This window comes from Ylistrum balloti, unplaced genomic scaffold (assembly GCF_031769215.1).
Source record: "Ylistrum balloti isolate Yb309-2 unplaced genomic scaffold, AGI_CSIRO_Ybal_v1 Utg369908, whole genome shotgun sequence".
In the NCBI taxonomy this organism is placed as follows: Eukaryota; Metazoa; Mollusca; class Bivalvia; order Pectinida; family Pectinidae; genus Ylistrum; species Ylistrum balloti.
The window spans coordinates 422,624-441,440 of record NW_026782032.1 but is presented as its reverse complement, the minus strand read 5'-3'; the positions used below and the strand labels follow the sequence as shown (position 1 = coordinate 441,440).

Sequence of the window (18,817 nt, the reverse complement as noted above, 5' to 3'; positions counted from 1 at the left end):
GGTGATCATACATCAGACAGTGATAAATGTTGATGGCTTTATAACTTCTGATTCTCTACAAGACAGAAAGTGTTCTCACAAAACGCCATCATCTTTCTCTTAAACAGGTGCCCTATTAAGAGTTATGTACAATTTACATCAAATAATCTCTTGAAACAGAAAAAGAGCAACATCTGAATTACAAGCTGTTAATTAAGTCCGTGTTATTTTGTTAGATGTGTTAGACATTTACTTCAGAACTCAAAAGAGGCACAATTACCCTGGTAAATGATGAGGTATAATCCTGGTAATGTGTAGCAATCTTAATAAGCTATCACATCAGTAGCACTTACAAAACATTCTGACTTTTTATCATAACTGCATCTTAATCTACTAAGAGGTCAGACAAATGTAAAATTAAACTATCATAAAATGTCAGTAAAATGTGTAGCACGAGATTCTTCGGCATAAAAATGTCCCCATAAAATAGTTTAAATCTTTAAAAAAATATTTAAATCAATGGTTGATAAAATCTCAATCAAACAGAAATTACGCTGCAACTGACACGTACCCAGCATGTACAACACGTACCCGACATGTACAACTCATACCCGGCATGTACAACACGTACCCCGCATGTACAACTCATACCCGGCATGTACAACATGTACCCCGCATGTACAACACGTACCCGGCATGTACAACACGTAGCCCGCATGTACAACACGTACCCGGCATGTACAACACGTTCCCAGCATGTACAACACGTACCCGACATGTACAACTCATACCCGGCATGTACAACACGTACCCCGCATGTACAACTCATACCCGGCATGTACAACATGTACCCCGCATGTACAACACGTACCCGGCATGTACAACACGTAGCCCGCATGTACAACACGTACCCGGCATGTACAACAGGTACGCGGCATGTACAACACTTACCTGGCATGTACAACACGTACCCTGCATGTACAACACGTACCCGGCATGTACAACACGTACCCGACATGTACAACACATACCCGGCATGTACAACACTTATCCGGCATGTACAACACGTACCCGACATGTACAACACGTACCCGGCATGTACAACACGTACCCTGCATGTACAACACGTACCCGGCATGTACAACACATACCTGACATGTACGACACGCACCTGGCATGTACGACACGTACCTGGTATTTCCAACTTGTACCAGGCCTGTAAAACATGGACCAGACATGTATATGATGTACCTTGCACATACAACATGTACTAGACATGTACAACCAGCAGTGATAACAACACAACATATAATTACAGTAACACACACACAATAGCACTTTCACCACTGAATTCACTTTTGCCAGTATTTCATACTTTCTTACAGGTAGAATTACTGGTAATATGAAAATAAAATTAATTTTCTTATTTCAACAACAATCTCACACCTGTATGACTAAAGATGGTCACAGAATTAGATCAATAAGTCAACTAAACATTGCATTGATTAAAACGTAATCCACGTCAATGAATAGAATTTGAATCCAAGTCAATCAATGAAATTTGAATCAAAGTCAATCAATGAAAATTGAATCCAAGTCAATCCATGGGATTTGAATTCAGTCAATCGATGGAATTTCAATCCAAGTCAATCAATGAAATTTGAATCTGAGTCAATCAATGGGATTTGAATCCAAGTCAATCCTAGAATTTGAATCCAAGTCAATCAATAAAAATTGAATCTGAGTCAATCAATGAAATTTGAATCTGAGTCAATCAATGGGATTTGAAGCTGAGTCAATCCACTGAATTTGAATCAAAGTCAATCAATGAAATTTAAATAAAAGTTAATCCATGGAAATTGAATCCAAGTTAATCTATGGAATTTGATGATTAAACAAACAAGAAATCACAACAATGAAAAAAACAATGTGACAATGAAAGACATCAAGGATTCAGTTATGTTACAATTGTCAAAAAAAAATTAAAAAGCAACTCTATGACAAGTCAAAAAATAATTTCTATTTAGGCAATTTTTTCAAACCTGAAAATGAGTTTTGAAGCACTAACTGAAAAAAATCTGACTGATAGATATGTACTTGCAAGTAAATAATCAAAAGCTGCATTTGCCAGTGTCACAGAAAGACAAGCCAATTAAGCCCTACTTTTAAAATTTTAGAGTTATCTCCCTTCCTCCTAAAAATATATTGTCAATTTCTATTGCATGAGGGAAAAAATGGTTTTACACCTTGCACTGGTCCTATCCTGCTTTCTTATACCAGGGTGTGTGGACTAGTGACATGGTCTTAAGGGGGAGGAAACAGTAGATATAGTTCTCTTCATGAAGTTAAAAAGAATTAAGCAAACTTAACAAAACATTTCACGAGCAGTTAAAATAAGTAAATAGCAGACATTGAAAAATTTTCAGGATTTTCTCATAACACTATCAAGACAAATGATTCTCTATGTTTTTTCTTTGTACATTAAGACAGTATCCCACTACGTTTTACCACAAAAGCACCCTATAATTTGAAAAAAAACCCAAAAAATTCACAACCTCCCCGAAGTCTATATAAAAAGGTTACAGTATATATATATATTATATACATATCCCATTGTGGTAGGGCATGAAATTACCATATCAATTAAGTATTTCTTCAAGATGGCAAGCCATGGTGAGGGGTTGTGATGTTTAGTTTTGACAGGAGATCATCAGGGGGAGGGGGCTTATCAGGTTATAAACAAAAATTTTAATCTGATAAATTTTGTTCGTCAGTTGATGGGTCTACCAATGAGAGCATTAGAAGTAACCCTCTGATACATTCATAATCAATTCAAGCCAGTGAGATTTTAAAGGCAAATTGAGAGTTGAATGAAGACAACATCTTCATTAAAATATCTTTGTTAATGAAAATTATTGTTTTCTTTTAAACATCTTTGTCTGTCCCTAATCCAAATGTTACATGCTCATCGATCACAGCACAGCTCGTTCCACGATCCTGATCTTCATTGATTTCATCAGAATTATGTCCGGAGTCATTATCTTCAGCAGCTGTTCTCATGAAAGCTACGGTAGAGGTGGTGTGACCACCTGTTTGTGCCTGAGCGCCTTTAGCATAATCCTTGTATCGTAGAATGCCCAATTTCCGTAGAATTGCCACGCCAGGAATACAGAGGACTGACACAAGGACCAGGAAGGCAGCCATAAGCCCAGCAAACCATGGATAGAATCTGTCCGTCATTTCTGCCTGTAAACAGTAGATGTAAGTGTAATACAAGGATATAAACCAATCAAATTACAGTGTGCCGACCTTTAACCTTGACCGATGGCCACCTCAGGTGTAGAACTGTTATGTTAATAAATGTATATGGTTAATATGAATGAAATCTCTTGAAAAGTTCTGAAGATTTGACATATATTAGGAACAACACCAGATGAGTAAGGATGAAAGGATACAGGTAACACTGTGTTACCCACTAAATTGTGGATAACATTCTAATCACCTGATATTTCTTAAATTTTGAACAGTTTGTGAAATTTCAACGTAAAGTTTTGATCTACTAAAGTCAAAATACTGTTCAAACATAAAAATGAGCATTATCTAAATACATACAGATATAACTATACAATACATACAGATGTGATAACTATACAATACATACAGATGTGATAACTATACAATACATACAGATGTGATAACTATACAATACATACAGATGTGATAACTATACAATACATACAGATGTGATAACTATACAATACATACAGATGTGATAACTATACAATACGTACAGATGTGATAACTATACAATACGTACAGATGTGATAACTATACAATACATACAGATGTGATAACTATACAATACATACAGATGTGATAACTATACAATACATACAGATGTGATAACTATACAATACATACAGATGTGATAACTATACAATACATACAGATGTGATAACTATACAATACATACAGATGTGATAACTATACAATACATACAGATGTGATAACTATACAATACATACAGATGTGATAACTATACAATACATACAGATGTGATAACTATACAATACATACAGATGTGATAACTACACAATACACAGATGTGATAACTATACAATACATACAGATGTGATAGCTATACAATACGTACAGATGTGATAACTATACAATACATACAGATGTGATAACTATACAATACATACAGATGTGATAACTATACAATACATACAGATGTGATAACTATACAATACATACAGATGTGATAACTATACAATACATACAGATGTGATAACTATACAATACATACAGATGTGATAACTATACAATACATACAGATGTGATAACTATACAATACATACAGATGTGATAACTGCAGAGATACAATACATACAGATGTGATAACTATACAATACATACAGATGTGATAACTACACAATACACAGATGTGATAACTATACAATACGTACAGATGTGATAACTATACAATACGTACAGATGTGATAACTATACAATACATACAGATGTGATAACTATACAAAACATACAGACATGATAACTATACAATACATACAGATGTGATAACTATAAAATACATACAGATGTGATAACTATACAATACATACAGACATGATAACTATACAATACATACAGATGTGATAACTATAAATACATACAGATGTGATAGCTATACAATACAAACATAACATAGAACATCATCTAAATACATATGATAACCCTTTAAAATGTCCTGTCACCCTTGATTTTGAAGTGCTATGTCCAGATATTAGATAACTAGAGGTTGGCAACACAATAACACTATATGTCTACATATCCCCTAAAACTGCAGAGACATAAAAATCAGAAAGTATAAGATATCTTACATTTGTCTATCACAGATAAGTAAAGATAAGTACTGTCTTACTATTGATATATTCCACTATATATATGTATATGGTAACAGTTCATGTCATATGTAACATGAATCAAAATATTAGGACTAAATGTACTCTTTTTATGTTCATGAAGTCTGCATCCAAGTTTACACACCAATGCATTATACATAACACACTAAATGTTCATTTCAACGTCTCAGGCATCATATACATATCTCTGTGTCTTGTCCATTGTAAACATATCTCTGTGTCTTGCCCATTGTAAACATATCTCTGTGTCTCACCCATTAAATACATATCTGTGTGTCTCACCCATTGTATACATATCTCTGTGTCTTGCCCATTGTAAATATATCTCTGTGTCTTGCCCATTGTAAACATATCTCTGTGTCTCGCCCATTGTAAACATATCTCTGTGTCTTGCCCATTGTAAACATATCTCTGTGTCTCACCCATTAAATACATATCTCTGTGTCTCACCCATTAAATACATATCTCTGTGTCTCACCCATTAAATACATATCTCTGTGTCTCTCCCATTAAATACATATCTCTGTGTCTTGCCCATTGTAAACATATCTCTTGTCCAGTCCATTGTACGAGTGTCATACTCATTATATACATATTTCTTTGTGTCTCACCTATTGTGGATCTATTGTACCAGCCTGCACACCAGTATTCTGGGATGAAATCAGGCATAGAAAGGATAAAAATGACTTACTATTTCCCTGTCGTAGGCCTTGTAAGTGATGGGTTTGACAAACTTGCTGATGAGCGTGGAAGTAAGGAGCCCTGCGATCAGAAACGGAGCAATGAACTTCCATACGATCTTCCAGTAGATGTGGGGCTGGTGACCAATCATTGTCTCAAGGTCATCTCCAAATCTGCAAAAAGAATGAAAACGTGTCATTTTACCTCAAACCCTATAAACACATTGTAATGATGTGAGTTTTACCTTAAACCTCCTAGAATAATGGTGTACCTTTTACCTCGATATTAACACTGAAGCACATTCCAAGCCATTGAAGATATAACTTGGCATTTCTTTAATTAGGAACATTAATATTACTCAACAATCCCAATAAATTGTCTGCAAACTCCCCATTTTGTCTCAAACTGAATGATGATCAGATCATTAATGATGTGAATGAGGATGTTTAGATCAAGTTTGCTATTAAGATACTACAATCAGTGATATTTACAGAGGAGAAACTGGTCAGTAAGAACACAATAGCTTGAATTGCTTGGTCTGACAGATTTCCATCCGATATTTAAACGATTACCCTTTGACTTACCTGTTGACTCCGTAAACCCAGCCAATGGCAATTGCTTCTGTTAGGGCCACACTAATCAAGGGGAAAGAACCGGCATAGGAGTCAAATAAGGCGACCCAGTACGATCCACTCCCAAGGACGAACAGGATACCAATCATACAACTAATGAGGCACAATACACCTGTAATGTAAAGGTGTGTACAGGTATATAACATTGTAATGTAAAGGTGTGTACAGGTATATAACATTGTAATGTAAAGGTGTGTACAGGTATATAACATTGTAATGTAAAGGTGTGTACAGGTATATAACATTGTAATGTAAAGGTGTGTACAGGTATACAACATTGTAATGTAAAGGTGTGTAAATATACAACATTGTAATGTAAAGGTGTGTACAGGTATATAACATTGTAATGTAAAGGTGTGTACAGGTATACAACATTGTAATGTAAAGGTATGTACAGGTATATAACAATGTAATGTAAAGGTGTGTACAGGTATATAACATTGTAATGTAAAGGTGTGTTAGAGTATACAACATTGTAATATAAAGGTGTGTACAGGTATATAACATTGTAATATAAAGGTGTGTACAGGTATATAACATTGTAATGTAAAGGTGTGTACAGGTATATAACATTGTAATGTAAAGATGTGTACAGGTATATAACATTGTAATGTAAAGGTGTGTACAGATATATGATACTGTAATGTAAAGGTGTGTACAGGTATACGATACTGTAATGTAAAGGTGTGTACAGGTATACAACATTGTAATGTAAAGGTGTGTACAGGTATATAACATTGTAATGTAAAGGTGTGTACAGGTATATAACATTGTAATGTAAAGGTGTGTACAGATATATGATACTGTAATGCTTTTCAAATGATGGTTATTTAGGGTAATATATTTTTTACGAATAGCATAAATGATTTATGAGTAAATAATCTCCTACATTGCCAATGACTGGCAACCCTATATCACTGTACTTGTAGACAGGTATAAATCTTTTCTGAAGACTTTCTCACTTGTGAAATGTATAAGTAGTCAGTATGTTCTATATATACCAAAAGCAGAACAGCATTTTTACGTAAACAAGCTCTCCCCTATAAATAAGCTAGTCAACCATTTTTGCCAATCTGCCAGGAATAGAGGGATTCTCGAGATTCTCGCAAAGATGTCCATGTTACCCCCACCCCAACCACACAGTAAAACTTACCAATGTAGATATCTACCTCCTCAACCACACAACAAAACTTATCATTGTAGGAAATAAATAATTTTTCTAATCTATTTTGACAAATGAAGAGTCACTTGAGACTGAAACTAAACATACCAGAGACAAGCCATTTCTTTTTGAGCCACGGATGACTTTCGAGATCGTAGATACATGTTGTTACTCCTTCTAGTGTTCCAAACTCGCTGCCAATTCCCAGGGACAGAAGCATCAGGAAGAAGATGATGGACCAAAATGGAGCAGAAGGTCCGAACTCGTTAATGGCTTGTGTGAATACAATAAAAGCTAATCCGGTCCCTTCTGCTGCCTGAAACATCAAGGTGTTCACATTTAAAATCCTGAAATTTCTTTAAACTGAAGAACCTGTGAAATAGATACAGATACACCAGAAATTGTCTAATCATATTATAGAATTGTTAGTTGGTTGGTAGGATGACAGGTTTTTCCGTCTCCGCAACTCCTCCCGTTTCCGTGTATCGCCTCACCGACGAACATCAGTGTTCTGGCAATGTGAGGGGGCGACCTGTATACCCCTCAGTAGGATGGAACCATTTGTAGTGGTAATCATTTGATTTTACTAGTTTTAGACGACGACTCCAGGGCCTGATAGTGTCTTTTACTAACTCTACACAATCATATCAGAGATCAAATAAGCAATATTAACACATATTGAACTGGGATGTTCTGTGAGTGCCAACATTTTTGTTAACAATAGGATGGTTTTGTTTTAGGAAACAATGGCATGGCAATTATATACAATTTCATTTAATCTGCCCTTTTCTTACGTGGAATTTTACCTGAGATCTACCTGTGTTTCTCACAATCTATCTTCATATGATTGAGATATGAAACTAAATATATAAATTTCATTTAATGAAAAATACTGTGGATTCATTTATTTTCGTTGGGTTCAATTTTCGTTGTTTCTACAAATTAGACAGTTTCGTGGACTCATAAATTCGTGGATTTTTGATTCTGTGGGAAAAAAATAATCGTTAGAATTTTCTCTTTTTGCTTCCAGTCGAAATTTTTTCTGTTTGTATTAAGGCTATGTTCACAGGAATTAACACTAATGACAAGAATAAAAGAACGTTTTTTTTCAAGATGGCGTCCTATGTTTTTATAACGCTGTTTACAACAGTCTCGCATTAATATCAAACCACAAATCAGTATATATCTTGGCGTGTAATCAATCGGTAATTATCATTGTTTTCAGTGGATAAACATTGTGTGCTGATCAGTGGTGTACCGCAGTCATATGAAAACACCACGCGTAACGATTGGACCATGTGTGTAAACAGGTGTGTAAACAAGATCTGCATTATTAATAATTATTGTGAACATGTAGTCGGATAGAAATACGGATCTCTTCAATCGACAGGATGGTCCGAAAAACAGTGTCGCTAACGAATCCCATCATACTTAGCATCACAATGGGTACTTACCCTTTGTTATGTTTAATAATATATAATTATATATCGTTGACACCAATTTAGCGTATCCATGTCGAGCCTCAGACTACCCGACTCCCGACTAATTACGGGGCTTCTGTCATTACCGGTGGACGTTTCCGGTGTCGGCAAAGATTACTTGGTCAAATTTCAAAATTACTTTAGTAAGTAGTTCATATTTCGTTGTGTTTTTAAATTCGTGGATTTGCTCATCCACGAAAACAACGAAAATTGGACCCCCACGAAATAAAATGAATCCACAGTACTGAATAATGAAGTTTGACTTCATTCAGCACTAAAACATAAAAATAAAATAAATGAAATTATTGTGTTGGATGATTTCCCTTTAAATATTTATATTTAAAAATATGTCTCAAGAACAAAAATTTGAAAAATAAAACAAAATACAAGTTATACCGGTTGCGGAGTGCCAAGAGGTAAAGTTTTACTCGTAAATTTACCTGTTGTAACTGATACTACTTTAATGGAAAAGACTATAATCGCTATCAAAACAAACTGCCCTGTAGGGGAGTAAAAATTGTTGGCATTCAGAATATTATGACATTTTAGTGACCTTGACCTTGGCCTAACAGGTTCAACTATGATACCAGATATGATTCATCAGATAACAGCACTTTTATTTACGCTTTCTAAGACCTTGAATTTATCGACAGGTGAAGAAATTCCATGCATCCCCTTTGACTTGATCCTACAACGCTCAATATTTCAACAAAATCTGTTTGAAAAGTTGGAACACTCGAAATGAAATGAATAGTGACAGCTGGAAGATATGACGTTTTTCATCGAATCTAATTTCTTTTTTATCAGGTACAGAGTTTTAGACTTTGAACTTGATTCAAAATTGAAAAAAAAAGTTCATTTTCTGGAAGAAATTGATAAAAAAACATAAATATTTAAAAAAAAAAAAAGGGTGATAAAAATTGGTAGAAACAAGAAAGAAACACTATACTTTCAAACAGATATCTCCCACTAATATTTTTATACTGTACACAGAACCTGTAACCTCCTTAATTCATTCTCGAATAATTTAAGATAATTTATTAATGTAAGTACTTTTACATGGTTCCAGTATTTAGCGGCTCATAAAGGATTCTACTTTCCTAGAAACATGTAATGTACTTTGGTTGTTTCCGTCCGTCTGTATATAATTAGCCACAAACAGATATGGCATACCAATCAAACAGACAAATTCTACAGCTATGACTGCATGTCGTGACACAGATGTCTAGGAGACTAACCTACATGATGTCGGAGTCAGAAATGAAACGATAACTCACAGCTCTGACAGTGTACAGATTCATCTGTCAAACAACAACATGAAACATAGAAGAGTTGTAAATTTGACGACAATTTGACATGCCAACATCCAAAAATAGATGCATTAAGAATTGAATATGTACATGGCGACATAAATAAGACTTAATATAGAACAGAGTTTATACCAAAAATATTACAACAAGTGCCTCTAAAAAAATCCTAGCAGATTTCTTAACGGCTAGTCCTAGTATATTTACTATTAGCCAGTCCTAGCAGATTTACTATCGGCAAGTCCTAGCAGATTTATTATTGGACAGTCCTAGCAGATTTACTATTGGACAGTCCTAGCAGGTTTACAAGTCCTAGCAGATTTACTATTGGCCAGTCCTAGCAGATTTACTATTGGACAGTCCTAGCAGGTTTACTATTGACCAGTCCTAACAGATTTACTATTAGCCAGTCCTAGCAGATTTACTATTGACCAGTCCTAACAGATTTACTATTAGCCAGTCACAGCAGATTTACTATTGGCCAGTCCTAACAGATTTACTATTGGACAGTCTTAGCAGATTTACTATTGGCCAGTCCTAGCAGATCTACTATTGGCCAGTCCTAGCAGATCTCCTATTGGCCAGTCCTAGCAGATTTACTATTGGCCAATCCTAGCAGATTTACTATTAGCCAGTCCTAACAGATTTACTATTGGACAGTCCTAGCAGATTTACTATTGGCCAATCCTAGCAGATTTACTATTGGCCAGTCTTAGCAGATCTACTACTGACCAGTCCTAGCAGATCTACTATTGGCCAGTCCTAGCAGATCTCCTATTGGCCAGTCCTAGCAGATTTACTATTGAAAAACTGGGCAGATTTACAATTGGGCAATCCTAGTAGATTTGCTATTGGACAAAAAAAGTAGATATTATTTTTTGAAATTCTATCTATTAGTTACCTTATCTAAGTCGTCATGGAAATTACAATATCGGAAATGTGCCAGTGAAGAATTCATCAAGGTCTCATTGTTCTCAAAAGTAGTTTTATACACCTCCATAGTTAGTGTCGTCGCATTCCATTCTGGGTAAATTTCAATTAGCTTTTCCATGTTCCTGTAAGGGAAAAAAAGGTAAGAATTATATGTTTACAGTGACTGACTTAAGGTGTATGGGAGGTTTAGTCACAAGGAAGATAATATAAATTAAATGCTTCATTGTAGGTCAATGAAAAAATATCAGAATTCCTTATCTCAATATTTTTTGAAGATTTTTTCTTAAAAAATTGGTACCATAAAACTTCTATGCATAATGTTTCCTTTGAGATATTTGACACAAGAAGGACAGGTAAAATAATTGTATTTCTCATATCTTAAAATTGACATATTTAGAATTACATCTATGTACCATGTTATCATATTTTTCAATAATAGTGTATTGTATGATTTATACCTAGGCTTTTTGTGTACAGTTTATGATAAAAGACGTACCTTTCCACACAGTTTTCGTACATGGTCGTGGCTTTGAAGCCAAGCACAGAGAAGATGACTGTAGATGCCAAGATGGCGGTGAACCAGTTTGTTAGGGATACAATAATGGCATCTCGTTCACAGTTATTATTTCGTGGGTTGTAACTGGAGAAGGCGATCAGTCCACCAAAGCCGAGTCCGAACGAGTAGAAGATCTGTGTTGCTGCATCCAGCCAAACCTGAGGATCCGCCAGTCGGTCCATCTACAATACACAAAAAAAATCACTTTTAAAACACATCAAGAAAATGATTTACCTAATACAAATCATAGAGCACTCAAAATCTTAAGTACTTTTTGTTTTCACTTGAAATAAAGGAGAGTGGTTACAACTGCTAAATATCGCTGATGTTAATACAACAATATACAATGCATATAACCTGCAAGTTTGGGGTGAGTTTCTTAAAAGGATGAATGCAGATGGAATACCATAAAAACATTAAGTTTGGTGAGAGTTACATTTTGTGAATTGAAAGATCAAGGAGTATGTGTGTGTGCAATTTTTAGTGCTTGCAGATTTTCATTTCTATCATTCTGTTTTTCCATGAAAAATGAAAAGAAACCCCTCTTTTCAAACCCAAAACATGTCAGCCCCTCAAGAATAAATTTTTTCATGGTTTAAGTACCAGGGCAGGCATTAATGCCACTTTTAAAGAAGTCCTTTTCATGAGCGTTCAGAAAGTCCAAAGTCCTCCACAGTATGTATGACATCATCATTTGACTGAAAGTGGGTACAGGATGAAAGTCTGATGGAGCAAGATCAGGGGAACAAAGCAGATGTTCAATCAATTATAAGCCACAATTGTTTGTGGCAGTCATGGCAGTGGCAGACTTGTGAACAGAGGCATTGTCATGGTGGAACAACACACCTTTACTGAGTTTTCAGCGGCACCTGAGTTTAATATTTTCTCTTTATCTGCCTAGAGTTACTACCATATCAGTATGGATATCCTTAGGTGTTAGATCTTTCTGATGCAAATATTGAATTACTGCTCTTTCAGCGATTTTGTCCATTTTATCAGCCTCCTGCCATGTTTACTTTAGAGTGCTACCTCTTCGACATGAACTGATCAAATGACATCAGTCTTCAGGTACACAGCCTTAAACAGGGAACAGTAGATGTTATAAAAGGACATCCCTGCTTAATTCTTCAATACAAGGCTCGCAACTTATCAATCAGTCGTCATATCTTGTTTGATACGATTCATGCAGTGATTTCCACATCAATGATATATTAAAGTGACATGTCGCTGTACAAACTGACATGTCGGTGTAAAACAGTGACATGTTGGTGTAAAACTGTGACATGTTGGTGTAAAACAGTGATATGTTGGTGTAAAACTGTGACATGTTGGTGTAAAAACAGTGACATGTCGGTGTAAAACTGTGACATGTCGGTGTAAAACAGTGACATGTTGGTGTAAAACTGTGACATGTTGGTGTAAAACTGTGACATGTCGGTGTAAAACAGTGACATGTGGGCGTAAAACTGTGACATGTTGGTGTAAAAACAGTGACATGTTGGTGTAAAAACAGTGACATGTTGGTGTAAAAACAGTGACATGTTGGTGTAAAAACAGTGACATGTTGGTGTAAAAACAGTGACATGTCGGTGTACAAACTGACATGTCGGTGTACAAACTGACATGTCGGTGTAAAACTGTGACATGTTGATGTAAAAACAGTGACATGTCGCTGTACAAACTGACATGTCGGTGTAAAACTGTGACATGTTGGTGTAAAAACAGTGACATGTTGGTGTAAAAACAGTGACATGTCGGTGTAAAAACTGACATGTCGGTGTACAAACTGACATGTTGGTGTAAAAACAGTGACATGTCGGTGTAAAAACAGTGACATGTCAGTGTAAAAACTGACATGTCGGTGTAAAACTGTGACATGTTGGTGTAAAAACAGTGACATGTTGGTGTAAAAACAGTGACATGTCGGTGTACAAACTGACATGTCGGTGTAAAACTGTGACATGTTGATGTAAAAACAGTGACATGTTGGTGTGAAAACAGTGACATGTCGGTGTAAAAACAGTGACATGTCGCTGTACAAACTGACATGTCGGTGTAAAACTGTGACATGTTAGTGTAAAAACAGTGACATGTCGGTGTGAAAACTGATATGTCGGTGTAAAAACTGACATGTCGGTGTGAAAACTGTGACATGTTGATGTAAAAGCTGTGACATGTCAGGGTTAAAACTTCTGTCATCAAGTTTGGGACGTCAATCTGTATATCCATATCAAATCTGTTATACAACTGTTTCGTAACTTATGAAAATGCATTAAATTTTCACACCAGTTAACTGTTTCATAACTAGTAAACAGAATCAAATCATCCCATAAATTACATAAATATTTTGTATAATTAATTTATGTTCATTAAACCTTTCAGTGCTAATTAACACAAAATATCTGTATATCTTCATTAGTGTGCTTAATATACACATACTGATGCCTTACAGGATTTCTTATCAAATCTGGTTTGATTAAGTAAATTTAATTTTTGTGTCATCCACACCATTTAAAAATACGATATCATCTGACTACTGTTATGTCAGTTACATAAACAACTGTTTCATTACTTCTGAAATTTTGATGATTTATCAGACAAATTTTTAAACATCATCAGTGTTGACATTAATATGTAATGGTAATTAAGTCACGTTGTCTGTAATCTGCAGCAGTTGGGTACACACATACTACCAAAAGTAATACTAAAAAGCTATTTTAAAGGCAGGCTATCAATTCGCCACAATTACTTTAAAGATTCATAGCAATTAATAATGATCATGCATATTAGCAAAAAAACTTTGTAATTATTCTGACTGAGCTAAAATTAAATTTTGGAGAAAAATTTTTGAAATTTCTTCACATACTATCTGATCACAGTTAACTGAAAAAATAATGATGATTATTTCTTAATTTATTTACAAGATGAAAAAAGTTGTTTAGTTTAATTGTTAGTAAACTTGCTGAATACACAAACAAAGTACAGTAGTATTAAAACCCATCTCCCTGAGTTGGTCACGTACAGACCCAGAGCAGGACTCGTGTACATCTTACACAACCAAGTGAATTAAGAAATAAATGTGGCGTCTGAAAGACTGTTAGAAGATCCTCAGAGATAGGCTCTCCTGGTAAACGACAGTGTGCAGGAGACATCCTGTACCACCCAAGTTCTACAGGAATAGCTAACACTAACATCACTACCATTTAAAGAAAAAGTCAACCGTTCTATTGTTCTGAATACATGAAACTTGAACGTGTCTCCGAGACTTAATTATACAGTGTAAACAAGTCAGGTGACATAAAAAAGTTGAGTTGTAGTAATAGGTTCATATTCCATAAAGCCATTCGCGAACTGACCGTTAGGGGATATTCCCACTTGTCAATCACACCTATATATACCACATACCAAGACACCATGTATAAAATAGAATTATATGTTGACTTTGATAACAAACTTTGACATGAACTGTAGTTGACTTTGCTAAAAAAAAAAACTTAGACATTAACTGTTGTTGACTTTGATGACAAACTTTGACAGGAACTGTAGCTGACTTTGATGACAAACTTTGACATGAACTGTTGTTGACTTTGATGACAAACTTTGACACTAACTGTAGTTGACTTTAATGACAAACTTTGACATGAACTGTTGTTGACTTTGATGACAAACTTTGACATGAACTGTTGTTGACTTTGATAACAAACTTTGACATGAACTGTAGTTGACTTTGATGACAAACTTTGACATGAACTGTTGTTGACTTTGATAAAAAACTTTGACATGAACTGTCGTTGACTTTGGTAACAAACTTTGACATTAACGTTTGTTGACTTTGATGACAAACTTTGACATCAACTGTTGTTGACTTTGATGACAAACTTTGACATGAACTGTTGTTGACTTTGATGACAAACTTTGACATCAACTGTTGTTGACTTTGATGACAAACTTTGACATGAACTGTAGTTGACTTTGATGACAAACTTTGACATGAACTGTTGTTGACTTTGATGACAAACTTTGACATGAACTGTTGTTGACTTTGATGACAAACTTTGACATGAACTGTCATTGACTTTGATGACAAACTTTGACATTAACATCTGTTGGTATTTCTTTCATGCTTTCACAAGCGCTTCCATTTATAAAATCCCAGTCACTTGCCAACTACATACAATCTTTACAGGTATGATGGATGAATCAAACACCATATGTGTATAGGAGTGTATCATTTTATTACAATAACATGTCCCCTCAATACCATGGCAACTAAACTGGGTTCATTGAAGTGTAAATTTACTTCATGGATCACTAAATACAAAGTAAACACAGTTAGTTGTTGGTATTTATATGACATGTAAAAATATTTTGAGATCAAGTTAAGGTCTAGCCTCGAAGTTTTCTGCAGTTGAATCTAATTAAGGTCTGGTTTACAGAAGGTTTGTATAGTGGGACCTTTGTTATGGTCTTGTCTACAGGTTTGTACTGTGGGACCTAGTTAAAGTGTTGCTTAGTTAAGGTCAGGTTTACACCGTTTAAGTAAGATAGGTTTGATTCAGTGGGACCTACCAGTGGGACCTAGTTGTGTCTGGATTATATAAGTTTGGTACATTGGGACCTAGTTGTGTCTAGTTTACACAGGCTTGATTCAGTGGGACCTACCAGTTGGACCTAGTTGTGTCTGGTTTACATAAGTTTGGTACAGTGGGACCTAGTTGTGTCTAGTTTACACAGGTTTGATACAGTGGGGACCTAGTTGTGTCTAGTTTACACAGGTTTGGTACAGTGGGACCTAGTTGTGTCTAGTTTACTCAGTTCTGGTACAGTGGGACCTAGTTGTGTCTAGTTTACACAGGTTTGATACAGTGGGACCTAGTTGTGTCTAGTTTACACAGTTCTGGTACAGTGGGACCTAGTTGTGTCTAGTTTACACAGGTTTGGTACAGTGGGACCTAGTTGTGTCTAGTTTACACAGGTGTGGTACAGTGGTACCTATTTATGTCTGGTTTACACAGTTCTGGTACAGTGGGACCTAGTTGTGTCTAGTTTACACAAGTTTGGTACAGTGGGACCTAGTTGTGTCTAGTTTACACAAGTTTGGTACAGTGGGACCTAGTTGTGTCTAGTTTACACAGTTCTGGTACAATGGGACCTAGTTGTGTCTAGTTTACACAGGTTTGGTACAGTGGGACCTAGTTGCGTCTAGTTTACACAGGTTTGGTACAGTTGGACCTAGTTGCGTCTAGTTTACACAGGTTTGGTACAGTGGGACCTAGTTGTGTCTAGTTTACACAAGTTTGGTACAATGGGACCTAGTTGTGTCTAGTTTACACAGTTCTGGTACAATGGGACCTAGTTGTGTCTAGTTTACACATGTTTGGTACAATGGGACATAGTTGTGTCTGGTTTACACATATTTGGTACAATGGGACCTAGTTGTGTCTAGTTTACGCATATTTGGTACAATGGGACCTAGTTGTGTCTGGTTTACACAAGTTTGATAATCGATTCTAGTCAAAGGCCCAAATTTATCTAATCTTTCCATGTGATAAAAGATTTACTTTGGATAGCCCTGTTTTAAATATTGATCTCTATAAACAGATGTTGGCCTTATTGAATTCTCTTACATATACAAAAACATTCCTCTTAACGTTTTCTTGAGAGAAAATGGATAAGGAGGTGACAGATGGAAGTACAACAGCTGATATCGACAATAAAGTTGTTGTGTCTGAGTATTATGTAAATTCTTCTTCACCATTATAATTCCAAATTAAATGGAATGTTTGAAAGGTACACAAGAAGCAAGTGTAATTCAGCATCTGTAACATACATGCTGTAGAGCCATCTTTCCTGCATCACTCCTGAAAGCACCATGCAGATTAGAACCATTTTAGTTACTGGGGCTTGACATGTAGGTCAAATTCAAATCAGCCAAGTAAAGGATAATCCTGGGTACTATACAGGATAATCCTGGGTACTATACTATACAGGATAATCCTGGGTACTATACTATACAGGATAATCCTGGGTACTATACTATACAGGATAATCCTGGGTATTGATATTATACAGGATAATCCTGGGTACTATAGAATACAGGATAATCCTGGGTACTATACAGGATAATCCTGGGTACTATATTAGGATAATTCTGGGTACTATACTTCCAAATTACAGGATAATCCTGGGTACACAAGAAGCAAGGTAATTCAGCATCTGTAACATACATCCTGTAGAGCCATCTTTCCTGCATCACTCCTGAAAGCACCATGCAGATACAGGATAATCCTGGGGCTTACATACAGGATAATTCAAATCAGCCAAGTAAAGGATAATCCTGGGTACTATACAGGATAATCCTGGGTACTATACTATACAGGATAATCCTGGGTACTATACTATACAGGATAATCCTGGGTACTATACAGGATAATCCTGGGTACTATACTATACAGGATAATCCTGGGTACTATATTATACAGGATAATCCTGGGTACTATACTATACAGGATAATCCTGGGTACTATACAGGATAATCCTGGGTACTATACAGGATAATTCTGGGTACTATACTATACAGGATAATCCTGGGTACTATACTATACAGGATAATCCTGGGTACTATACAGGATAATCCTGGGTACTATACTATACAGGATAATCCTGGGTACTATACTATACAGGATAATCCTGGGTACTATACTATACAGGATAATTCTGGGTACTATACAGGATAATCCTGGGTACTATACTATACAGGATAATCCTGGGTACTATACAGGATAATCCTGGGTACTATACTATACAGGATAATCCTGGGTACTATACAGGATAATCCTGGGTACTATACTATACAGGATAATCCTGGGTACTATACAGGATAATCCTGGGTACTATACTATACAGGATAATCCGGGGTACTATAATATACAGGATAATCCTGGGTACTATACTATACAGGATAATCCTGGGTACTATACTATACAGGATAATCCTGGGTACTATACTATACAGGATAATCCTGGGTACTATATTATACAGAATATTCAATTGTTAACAATAATATACATGTGTAGCCCTTTACAATGAATTTCAGAATAGGTGTAGTGCGGTGAGAAGCAAGATAGATAATGTGACTGTAATGCATGGAAACTGAACCAA

The 18,817-nt window shown here is 35.6% G+C and overlaps 1 protein-coding gene across 1 annotated transcript in view; it reads right to left on the bottom strand.

Moving 5' to 3' along the window:
- Positions 1-2,904: 2,904 nt before the first annotated feature.
- The window catches only part of LOC132546718 (sodium- and chloride-dependent transporter XTRP3A-like), a 48,459-nt gene continuing 32,546 nt past the window's right edge, over positions 2,905-18,817 (bottom strand). The window contains exons 4-9 of the mRNA XM_060210436.1: positions 11,597-11,838; positions 11,069-11,222; positions 7,488-7,695; positions 6,170-6,329; positions 5,596-5,758; positions 2,905-3,225 (exon numbers count right to left, since the gene is read on the bottom strand). Coding sequence (XP_060066419.1) covers positions 2,905-3,225; positions 5,596-5,758; positions 6,170-6,329; positions 7,488-7,695; positions 11,069-11,222; positions 11,597-11,838 — 1,248 coding nt within the window. The remainder of the gene's footprint in view (positions 3,226-5,595; positions 5,759-6,169; positions 6,330-7,487; positions 7,696-11,068; positions 11,223-11,596; positions 11,839-18,817) is intronic.